The 16,802-nt window shown below is 43.3% G+C and overlaps 1 protein-coding gene across 13 annotated transcripts in view; it reads right to left on the minus strand.

The window, feature by feature from the left end:
* Positions 1 to 16,802, minus strand: part of dock1 (dedicator of cytokinesis 1) — a 163,002-nt gene that overhangs the window by 124,138 nt on the left and 22,062 nt on the right. For 5 of the 13 annotated variants that reach the window (XM_079213915.1, XM_079213917.1, XM_079213907.1 and 2 more), the window contains 9 exons: positions 16,249 to 16,406; positions 15,143 to 15,224; positions 14,459 to 14,594; positions 12,575 to 12,647; positions 10,502 to 10,581; positions 7,800 to 7,925; positions 7,365 to 7,489; positions 3,613 to 3,711; positions 2,735 to 2,807 (listed from right to left, as the gene is read on the minus strand). In XM_079213915.1, the coding sequence (XP_079070041.1) occupies positions 2,735 to 2,807; positions 3,613 to 3,711; positions 7,365 to 7,489; positions 7,800 to 7,925; positions 10,502 to 10,581; positions 12,575 to 12,647; positions 14,459 to 14,594; positions 15,143 to 15,224; positions 16,249 to 16,406 (952 nt within the window). Of the gene's footprint in view, positions 1 to 2,734; positions 2,808 to 3,612; positions 3,712 to 7,364; positions 7,490 to 7,799; positions 7,926 to 10,501; positions 10,642 to 12,574; positions 12,648 to 14,458; positions 14,595 to 15,142; positions 15,225 to 16,248; positions 16,407 to 16,802 lie in introns of all 13 variants that reach the window. The other 8 variants (XM_079213914.1, XM_079213905.1, XM_079213910.1 and 5 more) reach the window with 5 other exon arrangements.

Consider the following 16,802-nt stretch of genomic DNA (forward strand, 5'->3'; position numbering starts at 1 on the left):
AGTGTGCGTCTTATTGCAGTAAACAATGCTGCGAGGCTGACTTTACAATAAATCATGAACAAGCTAGCAGACAAATAAAAACAAATAATCACAAATGTCAATCTCATCATAACAGGCTCTGAATCAGATCAGCAAACTATTGTTCCCTTCTGATGTCTCTTTTAACACTGTGACTATGTTGACTGCATTAGGAGCAAATAAACATGGCTGTGAATGAATTGTGGGAAAAGTGGAATGAAAGAAATTGTTAAAGTACAAGCCGGTAAATGCAGCATTGGAGCGATTATAATAGCGATTGATTTGATCATAAACACGAGATAAAAAAAAAAAAATCACATTTGCTTATTTTAAAAGAAAGGAACACTTCTCTCTAAATAGCCTATTAATCATATTGAAGCCACACGGTTTGGATTAACATCTCCCGCGTGTCCACTTCCTGTAAGCATATGAATAAACACTTGCACTTGATCTCAGGGATGCAGCGGTGAACAGTTTGTGTAGTCCCTCTAGGCGAAGAAAGGATGCTCATTGCACACGCTCACACAGACACACACACACACACACACACACACACACACACGACGGTGTTTGGGTTCGTTGAGGGGGAAGCGCAGCATAAACAAGACACGAGAGTTATGACTTTGTCCTGTAACCAAGCAGCGTCTGGAGAGGCCAACATATATCATCATGGATCAACAAGCTCAAATTTATTTGCAGGGAGACGTGATTCATCGAAGTATCTCACGCATTCTATCTGCATAAATCACCTCATTGGTTTGCTGCCTGCAGCCTCGCCGGTGAATAATTGCTGGGCTGGCTTGAGAGGAACCAGTGGAGGGAAAACACTGTATGCATGCCACCCAGTTGAGAACTATTTATTAGTGGCTTCCTACAGAGAGAAGAAACCCTGCATTTCTCTTACAATGCCTTTTTTTCCAGCAAGTTTGTTTGGAAGTTCCACAGACTTTCACCTCTAAGGTGGCCTGTCAGTTCAGATTCATGTTGTGTGTACTGTGCCACATTTGAAAGACTACCCTCCACCCGACTCCCCAGGTCGTAGCACAATGAAACAGAAATGAGACGATGGCGGCGATCTCTTACAGCCACGACGGCATCTGTGAAATCAGTCTGATGCAGGAGCGTAGTCTTGTGCACGGTGTAAAAATTAAAAAAACTGAGCACATGAGCTCCAGTTGTGGCCTTGATGAGCACCTCTGTCACTCTTCTTTGACAGACCGTCTCTGCTCTGCCTTTCTCCAACTTCTCCATATTTCCTGGAACAAAAGCTTTTCTGGGAGAATGCAGACATTATCCTTTGAGGTACTGTGATATCTGCATTCAAAGATTAATATCGCGGAGGAACTGATTCCACAATAGGTAATGAGTCAGGGTTTTGGGGCATGTAAACATCCTCGTTTCAGAAACCTACATATAACTTATTATTCTGGTTTTGGTAAGAACCATTTTACACGTCGATATGAAAGTCTGACACATGGTGATGGAGATGATGCATTGCATCAGCTGTCTGCCATTACTTGTGATCAAAATGGAGAAGCTAAAATCCAGCAGTATATAAGTGGTATATGCAACAGATTTGAGTGTATTTACAGGCAACAAGAAATCCAAAAAGGCAATTCCGTGCAGGAAAGACCAAGTGGCTTGACGCCTGCACAGACGCAGCCAATCAGAAACTTGGAAGTTAGATTAATGTGTCCAGGGATATGAATGTCCAGGTGTCTCTGTGATGGGATACAACACACTAACTGTAACTGACAGGGAAATAAAAGGCATACGCCAACTACAAATATATATAATCCAGCCAATACGCGTTTCCAACATATCCCTCTATTGTCAATTGCAAGTCAAAGTTTTGGCAGCATCAGCATGCCCCTGCAGTCCCAGAGTCACTTGAGGTGAGCCAGTTTCTAAATCAACCATTACAGCACGATAACAGCAAGTCACAGAGTTTCAAAGGCATGCCTCGTAACAGCATTAGTCCCCGCAGAAGCAAGGTGCCAAGCATGACAAGAAGGCTCTCCAAGTGGATTATAAACCAGCAGTGAGCTCGGAGACCTGGCCGTTCCCTCCAAACCACCTGCGAGGCAAACGGAGCTGAAGGATTTTGGAACCGGAGGATGACGGCAGCTGCTGATTGCTTTACTAAGGGAACGGTATACTACCCACCGCTGACATCCTCCCAATTCTGCTTCGCCTTCCATGCACTATGACCTGATTGTTCAATGCGTATGTCGTAGTATACAGCGGCCGTGGCTCCCGGTACCCAACCAACATTATTTTAGTCTGCACCACTCCTGCTGCTGGAGGGATGGCTTCGCCATGTGGCGGGCAGATGGGACGGCAGGGCTGCCAATACCAGGCTTCCGTGCCCTCTACGCCATCAAAACTAGAAAGGGTGTTAAAAACAGAAGGAGCTACAACACTGGCTAGATTCAGCCCGACACTGGTCCCAATAAACAACTGGGTCTCCTCAGGCAAGTTTCACGTTCCAGCTATAATCTCTGACAAGCCACTTTGTGATGCTGCTGTGTGCATGGGCGAGCTAATACCTCTGATGAATGTGACAAAGGGTGAGCTTCAAAGTATTTATCACTGAGCAGCACATCTGCTCCGATTGGATATCTTCCATTATTTTTGCTGCGGATAGATTAGCAGCCAATTGTGCAGCTGTTCGTCGGCAAATCTAATTATTCAAAGCGCAGGCATTTGTACTCACAGTCCTGCGATGAGCGGTGGCGAAAGGTGAACCGCAAGTGGCTCCGGTTCACGTCCTCGATCGGGATAGCGACCTGAGTTGAAGGACAGAAAGTGTGAGACATCTACACCCGCGAACCAGAACTTGCAATGCACATTTTTTTTCAGGCCACGCCGGGAGCAGAAAAGGCCCCAAATTCAAGATTTTCATACTCTCTAGAAATGATTTGAAACTAATGACAAGTAGAATGGTTTGCAACAGAGTGAGACTAACGTCGTCCCGTTGATAGAAAATGTATACGGGACAAACTGAGATCTTCCCCCCTGTGACGCCTCTGGGACAAAAGGGAGCTAACCGCTAATGGAGCTAAACACACAGCAGGGCCGAGAGTTTCTGTTCAGAGGAGCATTTACTCCTGTTATGTTATGTTCTGTAATGAAATACACTGCTGAGCTATTTGTACTTTGGTAACAAAAGGTTTATGTGGCCGTTATTGATTACAAAGTGCTCTCTAGAATGATAAAACAGCATTTCACTCAGATATCATTTGGATTATTTTTAAACCCGTCCTGTTAATCCTGCATCTTTCAGCGTGCCTTTTTTTTTATCTAGCACTGGCAAAGAAAAATTTAATTATTTCTTTCCTCAACATGTTAATGTTGTTTAGATAGATGAAAACGACAAAGTAAAGAAACAACATTCTGATTTGGACGGTTAACATGGTTTTTCAGGACGCATCTGGGTCTGTGGTAAAAAGTTAAAGTTAATCTTACTTATGATGTAAAGAATGTGGGATTTGTAGTAAATTAGCTAAAAAATGAAACGCCTCATATACATTTCTTTTTGCCATCACAAATCGATGAATATTCACCACTGCCGAGGTAAGGAGAGGGACACACCTTTATCGTTTCAAACCAGCGGGACTGCTTCACTTGATAGTAGATGACAGACTTGTACTCATTGATCCCCTCGTCTCCAGCTCCAGGGAAGATCACATTCTAGATAACGAGAAAGAAAATACACAAATCAAGTTATCAAACGATACGACTGGATATATGGTTATACTGGCATAGCAGCAAGCGTGTCCTAAATGGCAAAATGATGGTGGTTGGGTTATTAGAACTGTCAAACCATCAGCACACCTGCGGCATGTGGAAAATTGACTTGCATTTATTTCATCAAATGTAGTCCCCTGGGACACAAAGCTTATCTAGTATTGGCCTTTAAAAGCCTGGATGCAGTTAATGCATGCACACCTGCCGGTTGGCTGCCAATCTCATGACAGCATTGTGGAAATAAGAAATGAATTAGAAATACATTATTTAAGGAGGCGCTGTGGCTCCCACGCAGTGAGAAGTGGAGGGAAGCCAGGCGCAGGGAAGCACACCAGCTGGTGCTGATGGAACCAGCCGTGTTCTTCCTAGCGGGTCCCCTGAGTTTCGACAACGGGTCAGGGTGTGTATGTAAAATACTACGCACCCCCCTGGGGGATTTGGCAGGAGGGCTGCAGTGACAGCGGATGGCGCGCACACCTTAGTTTCTATCAATCCGCACTCAGCCAGCCTACCTCTTTCCTCCCACTATTCCAGCTGACTCCGTGGCCACGGTGCTGCTAAAATACTCCAACACTAATGGCTACTGACAACCAGCAATTATGAGGAATAACAGGCCCCTGTCTCTCCCAGCCCCGCTGAGCAGATCTGGGGGGCGGGTGCTAGCTCTAGTAACCCGGCCCCCTTCACTAAAAGGCCAGGAAAAGTGGTCGAGGTCTAGCCGCAGGTTTTGTAGGGGGGTGCTGATATGTCGGGGTGATAAGTCCCTGTCCAGCATCACAAATCCTTTTTGAGACCGAGGAAGGATGACTAAAGAGGCAGAAAGAGACCACGGAAGAATGGAGGAGATAAGGCGTCTGAGACCGAGACAGAAACATCCAGAGAAAAATACACAAGCAGTTTAACCTAATATAAACCTTGCATCAATGTGAGCAATTTAATCTGGCTATTTTTAAATGCCTCGTGCATGGAGGAGTCTTTTTTACATTACATAAATGGCTCGATGAACTCAAAAACCGACCGAAGGTTAGGTCGAATTCAAGAGAAGGTTTATATTATCAAAGTTCAGACTGAAACAGTTTCAGACATTCAATCCAGGAAGGAAGAGGAAGACTTTGACCAATCAGCCCTGATCCCTGGAGAACAAATCCGATGAGACTGAGCATCTGCAAGACAAGATGCTGAAGGGAGCTGCTGGGACACATGGCCATGATACCCGTAGATGTGATCAATGTCCCTTGATCACTGATCACCAACTCAAATCTTTAACAGTCTTTAAATACGCAGTTAAATGTTCCATTGACACCGACTGAAAAGAGCCGGGCAGTGAACCCGAACTGTGTTAACCCCTGAGTATCAAATACTATTTTGTTTAAAATCTTAGCTACTGCAGTAGCGCTGAGATGGTCCTCTTTGGAAATGTTGTTATTCTGGAGATTTACGACATGTAGGTGACTCATCATTTTGATATCAGTACCAAAGCTTGTGTATCATGCTGGCACCAGACTGAGAGAGCAAGTCACACCCGTTTACTGTACTGTCAGTGCAACGTACACAACATGTCTACCATAATAAACACAGTACAGCGTATATACATGTAACAACACCCAGGAGACGTGCACTTGAATATTAAGAAACACTATTTGTGTCTAAAAGATTTGTCCATGTAATAATGCATTACAAATTATACCACAAATTTAACATCCAAAAAAAAAACCCTATGTGACCAGGCAATGTCTGTATTGTCATTTGGTTCCTGTACCGTCTGACAGAAGCCAGGATCATCACTGCCATTTGCTACTCGGGAACTATATTTACAGTATAATCACCACTGATCCTTACACTTCCTATGCCTGCCGAGCCAAATCACTGACGCAGCCTCTCAATTTAAGACTAATGTGTATAATTGAGGCAGCTAAGGGTAATAGCCCTCTCTTCCAATTGGCTATATTGGGGAGGTCTCCCCAGGACCACCAATGTCTCATCTCAATTCACCTCTCCATCATCAGCCCTTGTAACGTACTCTCACTCCACGTACACAGCCCAGAACAACAATAACACCCGTAGACTTTCAAGAAAATACCAGATATACCTTAAAGCAACTACGAGGAGCTTTCATGTCATGTCAATTTTGTAGGAAAAAGCAGTAGCGTTTCCAAGATGCCAGACTCCCTTGAGGAAACCTCTCATTTTAAAAAGTTCCTCGCAGTAACTTTAACTTAATGCAAACTATTTCAAGAACTGCGGCCCCAAAAATCAAGAAAGAGTTCATTCAAAAGTCTCTAAATCATAAACAGGTCATTCACAGACACGTGAGCACCCACTCCCACAGAAACACGCCTCCCGCCCGCGATCCTCATGTCCAACTCTAAACCTCTCATATCTCTCATTAACTGATGGCCTCTGCAGAACAAGAGTGAAAGTCAAGCAGGGGGTGATTAGAATCAAACATCAGAGGAAGGGGTCACTGGTTCGAGACTGATAAAACAAAGGCTTTATTAGTACATTATGACACGGATGGGTTGGCACAAAGGGATTCAAAGTTAAAAAAGGAGTTAGGTTTTGTGGATTTTCTAGAAAAGTTAAATGCAATTAATGGGCATTAAGATGCAAAACTAGACGCACGACTTTCCCATAAATGCAGAAAAGGTGTGACTGACATTTTAATAATTACGGACTTTCATCCAAATAAATATCGTCACCTTCCTAAAATAATAAGTCATTTTTTCAGAAAACACAAAAAACTTGGCCAAATGTAATAGGGGTGCACAAGCTGCCTCTAGACACTGCACAACAGGCATACTGTAATACCGGTCAAATTATGTTATGATTACTAATATTATGTTCGAGTGAGATTTTCATTGACAAAAATGCTAGCTTCAAAATGCCATCTTGAAAAGCTTGTAAAATTGCCTAAGTCACATTGTCTTTTGACTTAGGTAAAATAAAACGGCCTAAGTCACACCCTTGACATAGGCCGTTATACTACAGGGGTAGAATCACATGATCTGTTCAACTGAGGATGTAGGACAGTATCATGAGGTGATGATTTAGGCAAGAAAATAATTGCTGTCAAAAAATGACGTAGGCCATTATTTTAGGAACAACATTACAATTATGTAACAAACAAATAGACGTGGGGAGAAATTGATCTTTCCACCTTCATTAGCAATGGTCGTTATTTCAGCAGAAGGGAAAAAGCTGATTTCTCTTCTCTCCTCACCTTAAAGTTTAAAACTATACTGCCTATATCTCCTGTCCACATGCTTGAGTCTGTAACCCACTCAATGAAATAAGTTGATTCCTGCGGTGGTGAGCCAAATGCAATGCCAGTCAATCAACCACAAAGCACCAATATTGCATTCTGTCATTTTTAACGGGTGGCAAAGGCGTCCAGTCTGGCCCGTGCATCACACTGTTTTATAGGAGTCCTGGTCAGTTAGGCGGCGTGTTGAGCTGTGTGAGATTAAAGAAAGCCCTCTATATCGCAGACTGTCTAAGATGCCGATCGGCTGCAGCGCTTTGTGTCCAGAATGCTGAGAATGAGCTGAACCCGTGTGAAATACCAAATAAGGGAAGCTAACATTCCTCCGCCGTACCTCCAGTTTCTTGCCTTCCTCGTCGTAAACGGACATGATCACTTCAACGTTTTTGGGCTTGGTCTTGCTCCCCTTGTCAAAGTCCCCGAACGCCAGAGTCACGTAGATGTCGTTTCGCACATCGCCTTGAGGAAACAGAAACAAGCTGGTCAGATGGGAGGACATCCTCACTTTTTAAAAGGTTTTCCAGACCTTCTGAATATCTGATAATACCATTACTGCATAACTCATTACATCTTCGGTGGCATAAGTGCATATCTGGCACCATATACTTCTTGGATGACTTCAGTCCATTAAATAACTAATGTCTTGAGTGTGATATGTCCTTTACTCACCCAACGCACATTTTATAAAATAGTCGCTCTTAATTCTAATTGATTCAAATCAAATAAGTAATACAACACGTTCAGAGACAGGTAAAGCTTTTTAAAACACCTGGCATGATGATCTCAGGAAAGCCCATCTTGCGAGCCACGGCCGTCGATCGGTCCACCAGGTGGGGGAAGTCCTTCCTTATCTGGTGGATGTCTCCAGGAAGCAGCTTCAGAGTCACCCACAGACCTGGTGATGGATTCACGGTAAAGCGGTGAGGGACCGAGATAACGTCAGGAGAAGACAGTGTGAGAGCAACCTGCCCCGGGAAAACACTGAGGAGAGATTTATTCTGGTGCTTCCCACCGTCAGTGTCATCTAACAGCTCCGAGGCAAGACACTAAATAAAAGCTAGCCTCAGGGATGTGCTGAGGAAAGCATGGCCACAACTACAGAATATATACCTGGTGACATCAAGGAGGTATGTTTTGTATAAATAAAAAGAAATCACAACAAAATATTTAATTCATGTGTTGAGCCTTGATGGTTGATGCTGGTTTGACATCTACAATACCAACATGTATAAGAGCCCATTTGATCTCTTTGTGGAGGACTCTCTGTGTTCTCATCAGTCTCGACTTTTTTTTTTTTTTTTTATTGGTACACTAATTGCAAAAATAGCCGCACAAAAAGTCACACAATAAATCTGTGAGCTCAAATCAAATTATGAGCACCAATACTCAAAGAAAAAAAAAAAAAAAAAAAAAAAAGGGAAATGTCTTTCCAAAAACAAACAAACTGAGACGTGTGCCCTAATTAAAAAGAATTTTAAAAAATCTGGTCTACTGCCAAATTCCTGATAACTTTAGGCACTTTATATTTTAATATGAGAATAAATGACATTTCTTGCTGAATATTTAAATTGTGCCGTTATTCCCAGACTTATATAATTGGTCTTGGAAAGACCTGAGCGTGCGAAGCTGGAGAGGAAACCTCTGTGGCTCTGAATAATTCTGAAACAAAGGGCCTTCGGGGGACTTTCATGGGTCATATTTCCTAACAATTTAACACCAGTGACAGCGCCGCTTTCTCCCGGTTGGGAGGAAAGCTTCTTTTCTGCAGACACTGCACGGCGTGCCAGCTTCAGCTCTGTAACCACACTCACTCTAAATATTCTCCCAGGATAAACAAAAGCGGCGTAGGCACACACCTCTTAACAAGACTGAAAATGACCACACACACACACACACAAAACAAGAGGGGGTGGGGGGTCCCAATTAAAGAAGTCATCCTGTAGCGTGCCCCTTCACAGGCCACCAAAGTGAGCGGTCTGTGAACCCCGAGGCTTTATTCACTTTCACAGGATTGTTATGAGTGACACATCCCTCACGAGCCGAGCTAGAAGCCTTTTGATATGCGAGTGTGACCGAAACAGCTGCTCCGCCCGGAGTGGGTCGGAGCAGATCTGACATTTATCCAAGTACATCTTCATAGGGCATGACAATACCATGGAGGCCGTCACGTTGTCTCCCAGCTCAAATCCCTTAGACGGCTAATGGTGTTCTTCTAACCACAGATGTCAAATCACTGATAAGATCCAGTCATTGCAGAAGACTCACCAGCTTAATTAACAGCTGGATTACTTACATCCTGTAGTCATGGTGATGGGGGCAACTATTTATAGGAGGAGCAGTGATGTATAGTGCGGGCTCTCAACAAAGAACTATGTTCTTATTAGTGAGACGAACAGTTTCAACTCCCTGCCAGTAGATTGGGGTTAGTGGTACTTTCTATGAACACATCTAAAAAGAGAAGTATTAAAGAGGATGACAGCAGCAAAGTAAGCTGTTTTTAAGATTAAATATAATATTAACTTCTAACTGTAATTAGAATCCCTCCTTGTAGGGATATATTTAAACATTCAGTAGAGATGAAAGATAAATAATTCACTTTTTTTCTCCATAGATAATAGCACTTCACAATAGGTGCAATGCCGTTAAAAACCAATGTCAAGTAACCGGAGAAAAGCCGGAGGGAAGAGAGCGCACTCTGCAACTACAACAGTGTTTTCTAATTATAATAATAACAAATTGGTCAATGTTACATTGCTCAGTTTCCTGTAAAAGGCAAAATATGCCAAAATACAGATTCATAGAATTAAAAACAAGGAGCTTCCATCAGTTATGGCTTCCTCCTTCTTAAAGGGAATCTTCGGTATTCTTCAACCTGGACCCTAAGTGACTAATGGGGGCAACAATTATCAAAATTGGTCCAGTACTCAAGGCTGCTAAACAGGCTGCATTATAATCACTCTGGGCAACTCTTCACCATCAATATACATCAACTAAAAGTGCGTGTTTCTGCCTCTGACAAGCTCAGATTGTTATTACAACGATAACAAGATTTTTTTCTTTAACTTTCGCTTGATCCGGTCTGTTGGTTATTGTGTCATGTGACTTATTGCCGGAAGACAACAGTGGAAAAGTGAGTGGGAGTTGGGGGGGGAGGAGCATCGGTGTTGTCAGAGTTTCTTATGTTTGAGTACAGAAAGCATAGTTTAGTTTATCTAAAAATATATCCAATGCTGTGATTGATATTTAGCTGATTTTAACAATGTGGATGCAAGACTTGTTTGGACACAATCAGAAACGGACCGGATTCAGCGAAAAGGGAAAAACTAATTCTCAGATTCTTCCCATAATGTTGTCAGACACCTATAATAAATATCAGGCATGAGTAAGACACACATTTTATTGAGAAAAGTCTGATAGTGGGAACAGTTTCCTCCTTGGCCCCGGCGCTTGTGTCTGAACCTTGCACTGTACCTTGGCCCTTGTGATTGACTTCCTTGGCGGTGATGACTTTGTTGATGACGGTCTGGAGGAAGTCGTTCTCCCCGGCCACCCTGGGTGAAAAACGGGAGATGTTCAGCTGCTTGTGGCGAATGGCGTCATCCAACGCTAGCCTGCAGTATGCACACGACAGGCAAACACCACAGAGGAGAAGGAGAGGAAGAAAGAGGAGGAGGAGGAGCCACAAAGTGATGGTTGTGAGGAGAGGGAGTGGGATGAAAGAGAGACGGGGAGACGGAGAGAGAGAGACACACCGAAGAGTGATGCGAATGCCGTGACAGACACAAAGCCGCTTGTTAGCAGTTAGCAGGGAGGCAGGATGGGTAATGGAGGAAACACACAGAGAAATCATCGTTTAGGAAATGATGCCCCGTCAGCATATATAGTGCCACTGAAGCAGTGGGACGCTTGACCTTTAAATGTTTTCAAATAAGGGAAACTTAATACCCAAAGCCGCTCCAGACTTTACGTCACCCGAAAACAACGTTCCCACTCGGCTTAACCGAGAGAGCAAATGTAAAATATAACATCATGTTTTGTTCTCCACGGGGCTTCAGGAGTAGACGACGCCAGACTGATTGAGCAGAGTGACGCACAGAGCATAAGAAAGGAGCAGGTGTGATCTGGGAACACATGTGTGGCAGCTGTGGGAGGACTGTGTGCAGTGGGCGGGGAGGCCATCTGCAGTAGAGAGGACTCTGAACAAGCAGAAGCCGAGCATGGAGGAGACGACAGCGGTGACGGCAGCATGGAGGAAGCCGTAACGGATTGCAGTCAATCCGGCTGTTTTATGTGCCTCCAAACTTGAATCCTAAACCGATGACGGACAGGAGAGGTTTTCACGGGACGAAACATCGTAAGACAGCGGGAACAAGGCCGGTTCTCCCTCAAATTTGCAACAATGAATTTGGATCTGATGTTAACAAAAGAGTTGGACACAGTGGGACATTGATGGGGTATGCAGGGCGTGGGGGACTCGCATGGGGTTTTGTGATCACTCAACTGTCTTGATTATTTTTACTGGATTAAAACATTTTAGAAAATAGAGAAAGCTGTGCATTAGATTTTCCCAGAGTCCAAGATGAAGATATCTAATTAACAAAAACGATATAAAGCAAGGTGACGGAGAAAATCCCTCACATTTGAGAAGCTTTAATCAAAGAATGTTTGCATTAAATGGCTGAATGGATTAGCCAATTGTTAGGCAATTGATTTCTGTCAATCAACTAATTGATCATTTCAGCACAATGAGAACTTTTGCTACAAATACATTATCTAAACGCAGGTTGCTTGGCCAGAGAATAGCTCAACTCAGTCTCCAACTTAATGTGAAGGAGCGTCTGGGACAAATGAGAGCAACAAACTATTTCAGCACATTTTGGATCTAATACCCGGAAGCCATTTCCATTTCTGTTTGGATGCCAGGAGTCTATCCAAATTACATCACTAAGTCATACCAACCCTAAATGGCTCTGCTGGCCCTGAAAACACACACAGTAATGGTGTTGGAACTGCCATTTCAAAACTTCATTAGTCAAGATTTCGTGGCGTATATTCACACTTGGACGTGGCCTTGTAGAATCTGTTCTTCTCACGCTGGAAGGCTCTAATTTCCATGATTTATGCTCAAAGATAAAACTGTTAAGTGAGGTGATCTGCCAGCTAAACTGCCTGAATCTGAAGCCTTTCCAATTATGCAGGAAATCACGTTAAGGAAAAGGTTACTCTGCCTCTGTACGCAGTCCTACGAGAATGGCAGCAGTTAATGAGATTGCCTTAATTGAGTCAGCGGGGAATAGGGGGAGCGTGCACTTAAAACCTTTGCTAATCAGGTGTCAAGAATTAAAGACTTAAAAAAAGTGAAATTAACTGCAACTGCTGCACCTCTTGACATACTGTAGACACTCAAAACAGTGTAAATAAGTGTAAAAGCAGAACTACATCCACTTTGCTACTTTATGCAACATTATCCCAAGCTCAAAAGGAACTTTATGCTCCCTGAAGTGTGAATGTGATTTATGTGTTGCTGCTGAACAATCCACTTACGGCTGAAATGGGATAAAGTGCTGCTTGTCTTCATCGTCCATTTTGCCCGTTATGATGTCAGTGACATCCATTACTGTGGAAAGACAAGGAGAGAGGGTTAAAACATTCTTCAGAGCTGCAGAGTATAGCGTGGCTGTGAAAGCGCTTCAGATGACTGCACGGCAAGGACGCATCGGGGGGGTGAGAGCAGCCAATGCTGGCTCTTCTTCATGAGCACTAATTAAGGCAGATGCAGGGCTACGAGACACTTAATGTGCAAATGTGAATAACAGTTTAAAGAGCAACTTAAAGCGCCCATAAAATCTTGTTTTGTTGACCTGCAAGTGTTTTAACATCTCACCTCGCTGCAGTACATGCGTACTCCAGGACCTGGTGACATCACTGTTGGGCGTGGTTACACTTGTGACCACACCCGACCACTGCTGGCTGTCTGAACCAGGCTTGAAACGCTAAACCGGAGAGGGCAGCCAAACGCTTCTTTTCAGTCTGGTGATAAGTAGGGATGGCAATTTATATATATATATATATATTTATTAATTCTTCTGCAGAAAAGCTCCCGCTGAGCCGGCGAGATGGTTTGCAGAGCTCGCAGAGGTTTGATTGGACATGAAAGCCGAGAGACGAGTACCTCACATACCGTTACAACAAGAACAGGCTTATTCATTCTGGGCACATGAACTCCTCCTCTTGACCAAGCTCTTCCATAATTTATTTTCCAGCCATGGAAATTGTGCTGAGACAAATTCACATGGAACTACTGAATCACACCTATCAAATAAATCAAAGACCACAAGTCCGAATCGCAAAGAAATTACATGCTACAAGCAATCCACCGCAGTACTATGTATGCTTGGTGTGGCGCCAACCCGCACAGAATGCAGGAGTATAAATCATAAATTAAATAAAGGGTTACGTTATAGCGGTGATTGTAGCAGTACAGCGTGTGTGCAGTTTATTTGTCTGTGAATGAAATGCTAGAAATCCACAAGGCCCAAACCAAGTTTAGCCCTAAAAAGGTGTCGCAACAACTTTGGCCCAGGTTCATTTAAGGTGAGCAGACATTCAGAGTGGACCAGCTATTCCCAGTTTAGTGAGGTGATGCAACACCTCTGGGGAAAATGAATCCAGTGTTTCTAAACACAAGATGCATGAACACTTTTGATGTTTGCAGAGCATGCAAATTCAAGGGGGTTGAATTTAACCAAAAATGAACTTCGACCAGCGGAGCCGGACACCACAACAGGAAACCCATTCTTGAATTGGCTCCAGCTGAATTGGCTGAGAGACAGAGGAAATACTCACAGGGACTGGAGCTAATTTGACAGCACCTTTACTCTTTTTATTCCCCAACAGGCCACATGTCAGCCATAAAAAGCCCGTTATAGCGATGTCTTAAAAAGAGTAAATCTCAAAAATCTGTCTTTCCGTCGTAGTGTGTATCGCGGCAATGATGATGATGTCTAAAGATAAGCCGTCATAATTCAGGCTGTCATTTACCTTCTCTTCAAGTGGCAGTGGGAAAAAGACACTGAAAGAGGGGTATCATTTCCTTGCTGTAGCACTGCGGGCAAGACGCCAATCTAATTAGTTTACACCTAGCAGCTTGCCAGCAGGAGATAAATCAAACTAATTCTTCTTTCCACTTGAGCTCGATATCTATGATTTTTTTGCCCAAATACATTTACTCATCTGGGAAAAGACTTACAAAGCTTTGAAGTATCCAAGCATCTCTCTGATTTGATCTCATGCACAGAAGGGATATTTGTGCAGAGCCAAAGCTACGAAGTTCAGAGATAATCAGCGTTTTTAAAAGGTAACCCCCGACAACAGCAACGCAACTTGTACTTTGCAGCTTTTTTGGGGAATAATCACTGTGTGCTTTACCTGCCACGCCAAAGGGTCTTCTCAGACCTGCCGTCAGCTTCTTGGTGTTGTTGTCTCTCAGCTCCATGCGCCCCACTCTGACAATCTGGCACACAAAGCTGATCTTCTCTCTCTTCAGATCCTCACTGCCCAAGTCCTGGAGAGGGGAAACGGAACAAAAGTTAGTAAAATACTGCTGAATGCTGTTAACGCCTTAAGAGTCAATAACATTGACTTTTACAGGAGGAAGACAAATCAAAAACTATTACAATCAGGCCGTATATTTGCCCCTTTTTTCAGGCCACAGCAACGCTAGGGTGCACAACTAAAACTCATCGATCAATGGCACCTTCTTGGGTGAAGATGAGTTTGTATAAAATGAGGAAGCTTTTCACTAGAAATTGCTTCAGAAACATCTGGGATTGTGTCCATAGATTCATTTCCTGTGGGCAATGCATTCAAAAATGTGTAAAGTGCTCCCAGTGGGTGCACGCTGAACCTCCTGCCCTTGGCCTTCCATTAGATAGAGGTGACTGCTTTCGTAAATACATACAGCGAGCCAAGCTCTTTCTGAGAGAGCTTAACAAATACAGGCTCTGCAAACAGGCTCCCACATGCCTCACAACATGGCTGAATAAACATTGGACTACCACAGGAGAGTGCACACACACACACACACACACACACACACACACACATACATACCGTGAAGACGGCCCGCAGGTTATGAAGCTGGTCTATGTCTTTCACCAGACCCGAACTTGACCATTTCACCAGGTAGTTTTCACTGTGAGGGAGAGATCACAGGGGAGAAGCATGAAATATCATTACAATCTCTCCCAGCATTGAAAACAGCTATGATACAGTGAATTAGAGCATTAGTTAGGTTGCATTAACAACTATAATTTCCCTCAAAGCTGCAGAAGCTTGAATTTTAATCCGGACAGAGAAAAATTCTGCAACCGAGCTGCTCTACTTGTGATAATTTGCTGACACAATCCTATAAACAATAGAAAATCCCTGTGAAGCAGACTGCTGGCCGTGCGTGTGCGTGTGTGTGTGTGTGTGTGTGTGTGTGTGTGTGTGTGTGTGTGTGTGTGTGTACTAGAGCTGTATCGAATCCTTCACAGCTTCTTCTTTTTTGTTTTTTGCATGTCTATTCATTAATTTTAAACCCAGCACAGTTGCAGTTAAAGATTAGGTTCAACTAATATTATCAATAATATATTATAAGTATAGAATGCTATTTTAGGATTCCAATCCAGCGGAGGCTGGGTAGGATTGTGTGATCCAAACATTTTCAATAACTTCAAGGAGTTGTTAAGACAGCACCATGAATAACACAGTATTGTCGGATGAGGTGATCATAAAATGACTTCACAAAAATCTCAATAGAGGCTATGAATGTAAAAATACAGCCCTGGTTTGTATAGAGTAAGTACATCAAACACAATCCAGACATGATCTGGTGCATACAGGACATTAGTTTCTGTCTTGAAGGGAACATCTAAACCCATCATCACTCAATTTAAAAATACCAACTGTCACGATTGCTATGAATAGATCCACAACAGTCGAATACAGAACATGGGTGTGTAGTTCAGACAGCGGTTCAAGGCACAAGGCATCATCTTTCAAACGTTTCACTGGCAACACACAGAAACCTGGAAATCAATTGTTAGTGCAACACTAGAGGTAAAAGGTCAAACTGAAATATAGCACGTGCCCTAAAAACCCAAATTCTTAGAAAGAACTTTGTTTGTGAAAGAGGAGAAAAAAAAGAGAGAGCGGTAAGTGAATAATGTGTTTACCTGATGAACTTGGAGTCCACTGGGTCGTAGAGTGACATGAGCACCTCTGCGTCCTCGCCGATCTTACACACCACGTTCTTTAGAGTCACGAAGAGGGCAAACGATGGTGTGGAGGCAAACTTTGCTTGCCTGGTCAGATCAATATTCTGCTTCTGAGACTGTCGGGGGTAAAAACGAAAATATTGCATTCAATATCGGGCATTCTCCCATAGCGGTCTGTCACATGCAGGTAGACTTCAGGCTTGTGGCGTTTAAACAATGAGCCCAGGGGGAAAGATCCAAAGATCCCTGGGACAACATCAGCGTATAAAAGAAGGAGATTCTGCACACCGAATAATTCAACGTCAGCCACGGCCTCTGTGCTTTCCCGAAATTTCAAAAAGAACGATTTAACTATGTCGCTGGCATAAAAAAAACACGTTTGATCTTGATCTTGTAAAAAAGGTGAACTCGTTGCGCGATTCCTCGGACGCCCTTCAAAAATAAGCTGGGGCCTCATCATTAATATTTATCGCGTTGACCTGGACACTCTCTTATTGCTCATGCATATGCAA

The sequence above is a fragment of the Taurulus bubalis genome, assembly GCF_910589615.1.
Source record: "Taurulus bubalis genome assembly, chromosome: 2".
Lineage (NCBI taxonomy): Eukaryota > Metazoa > Chordata > Actinopteri > Perciformes > Cottidae > Taurulus > Taurulus bubalis.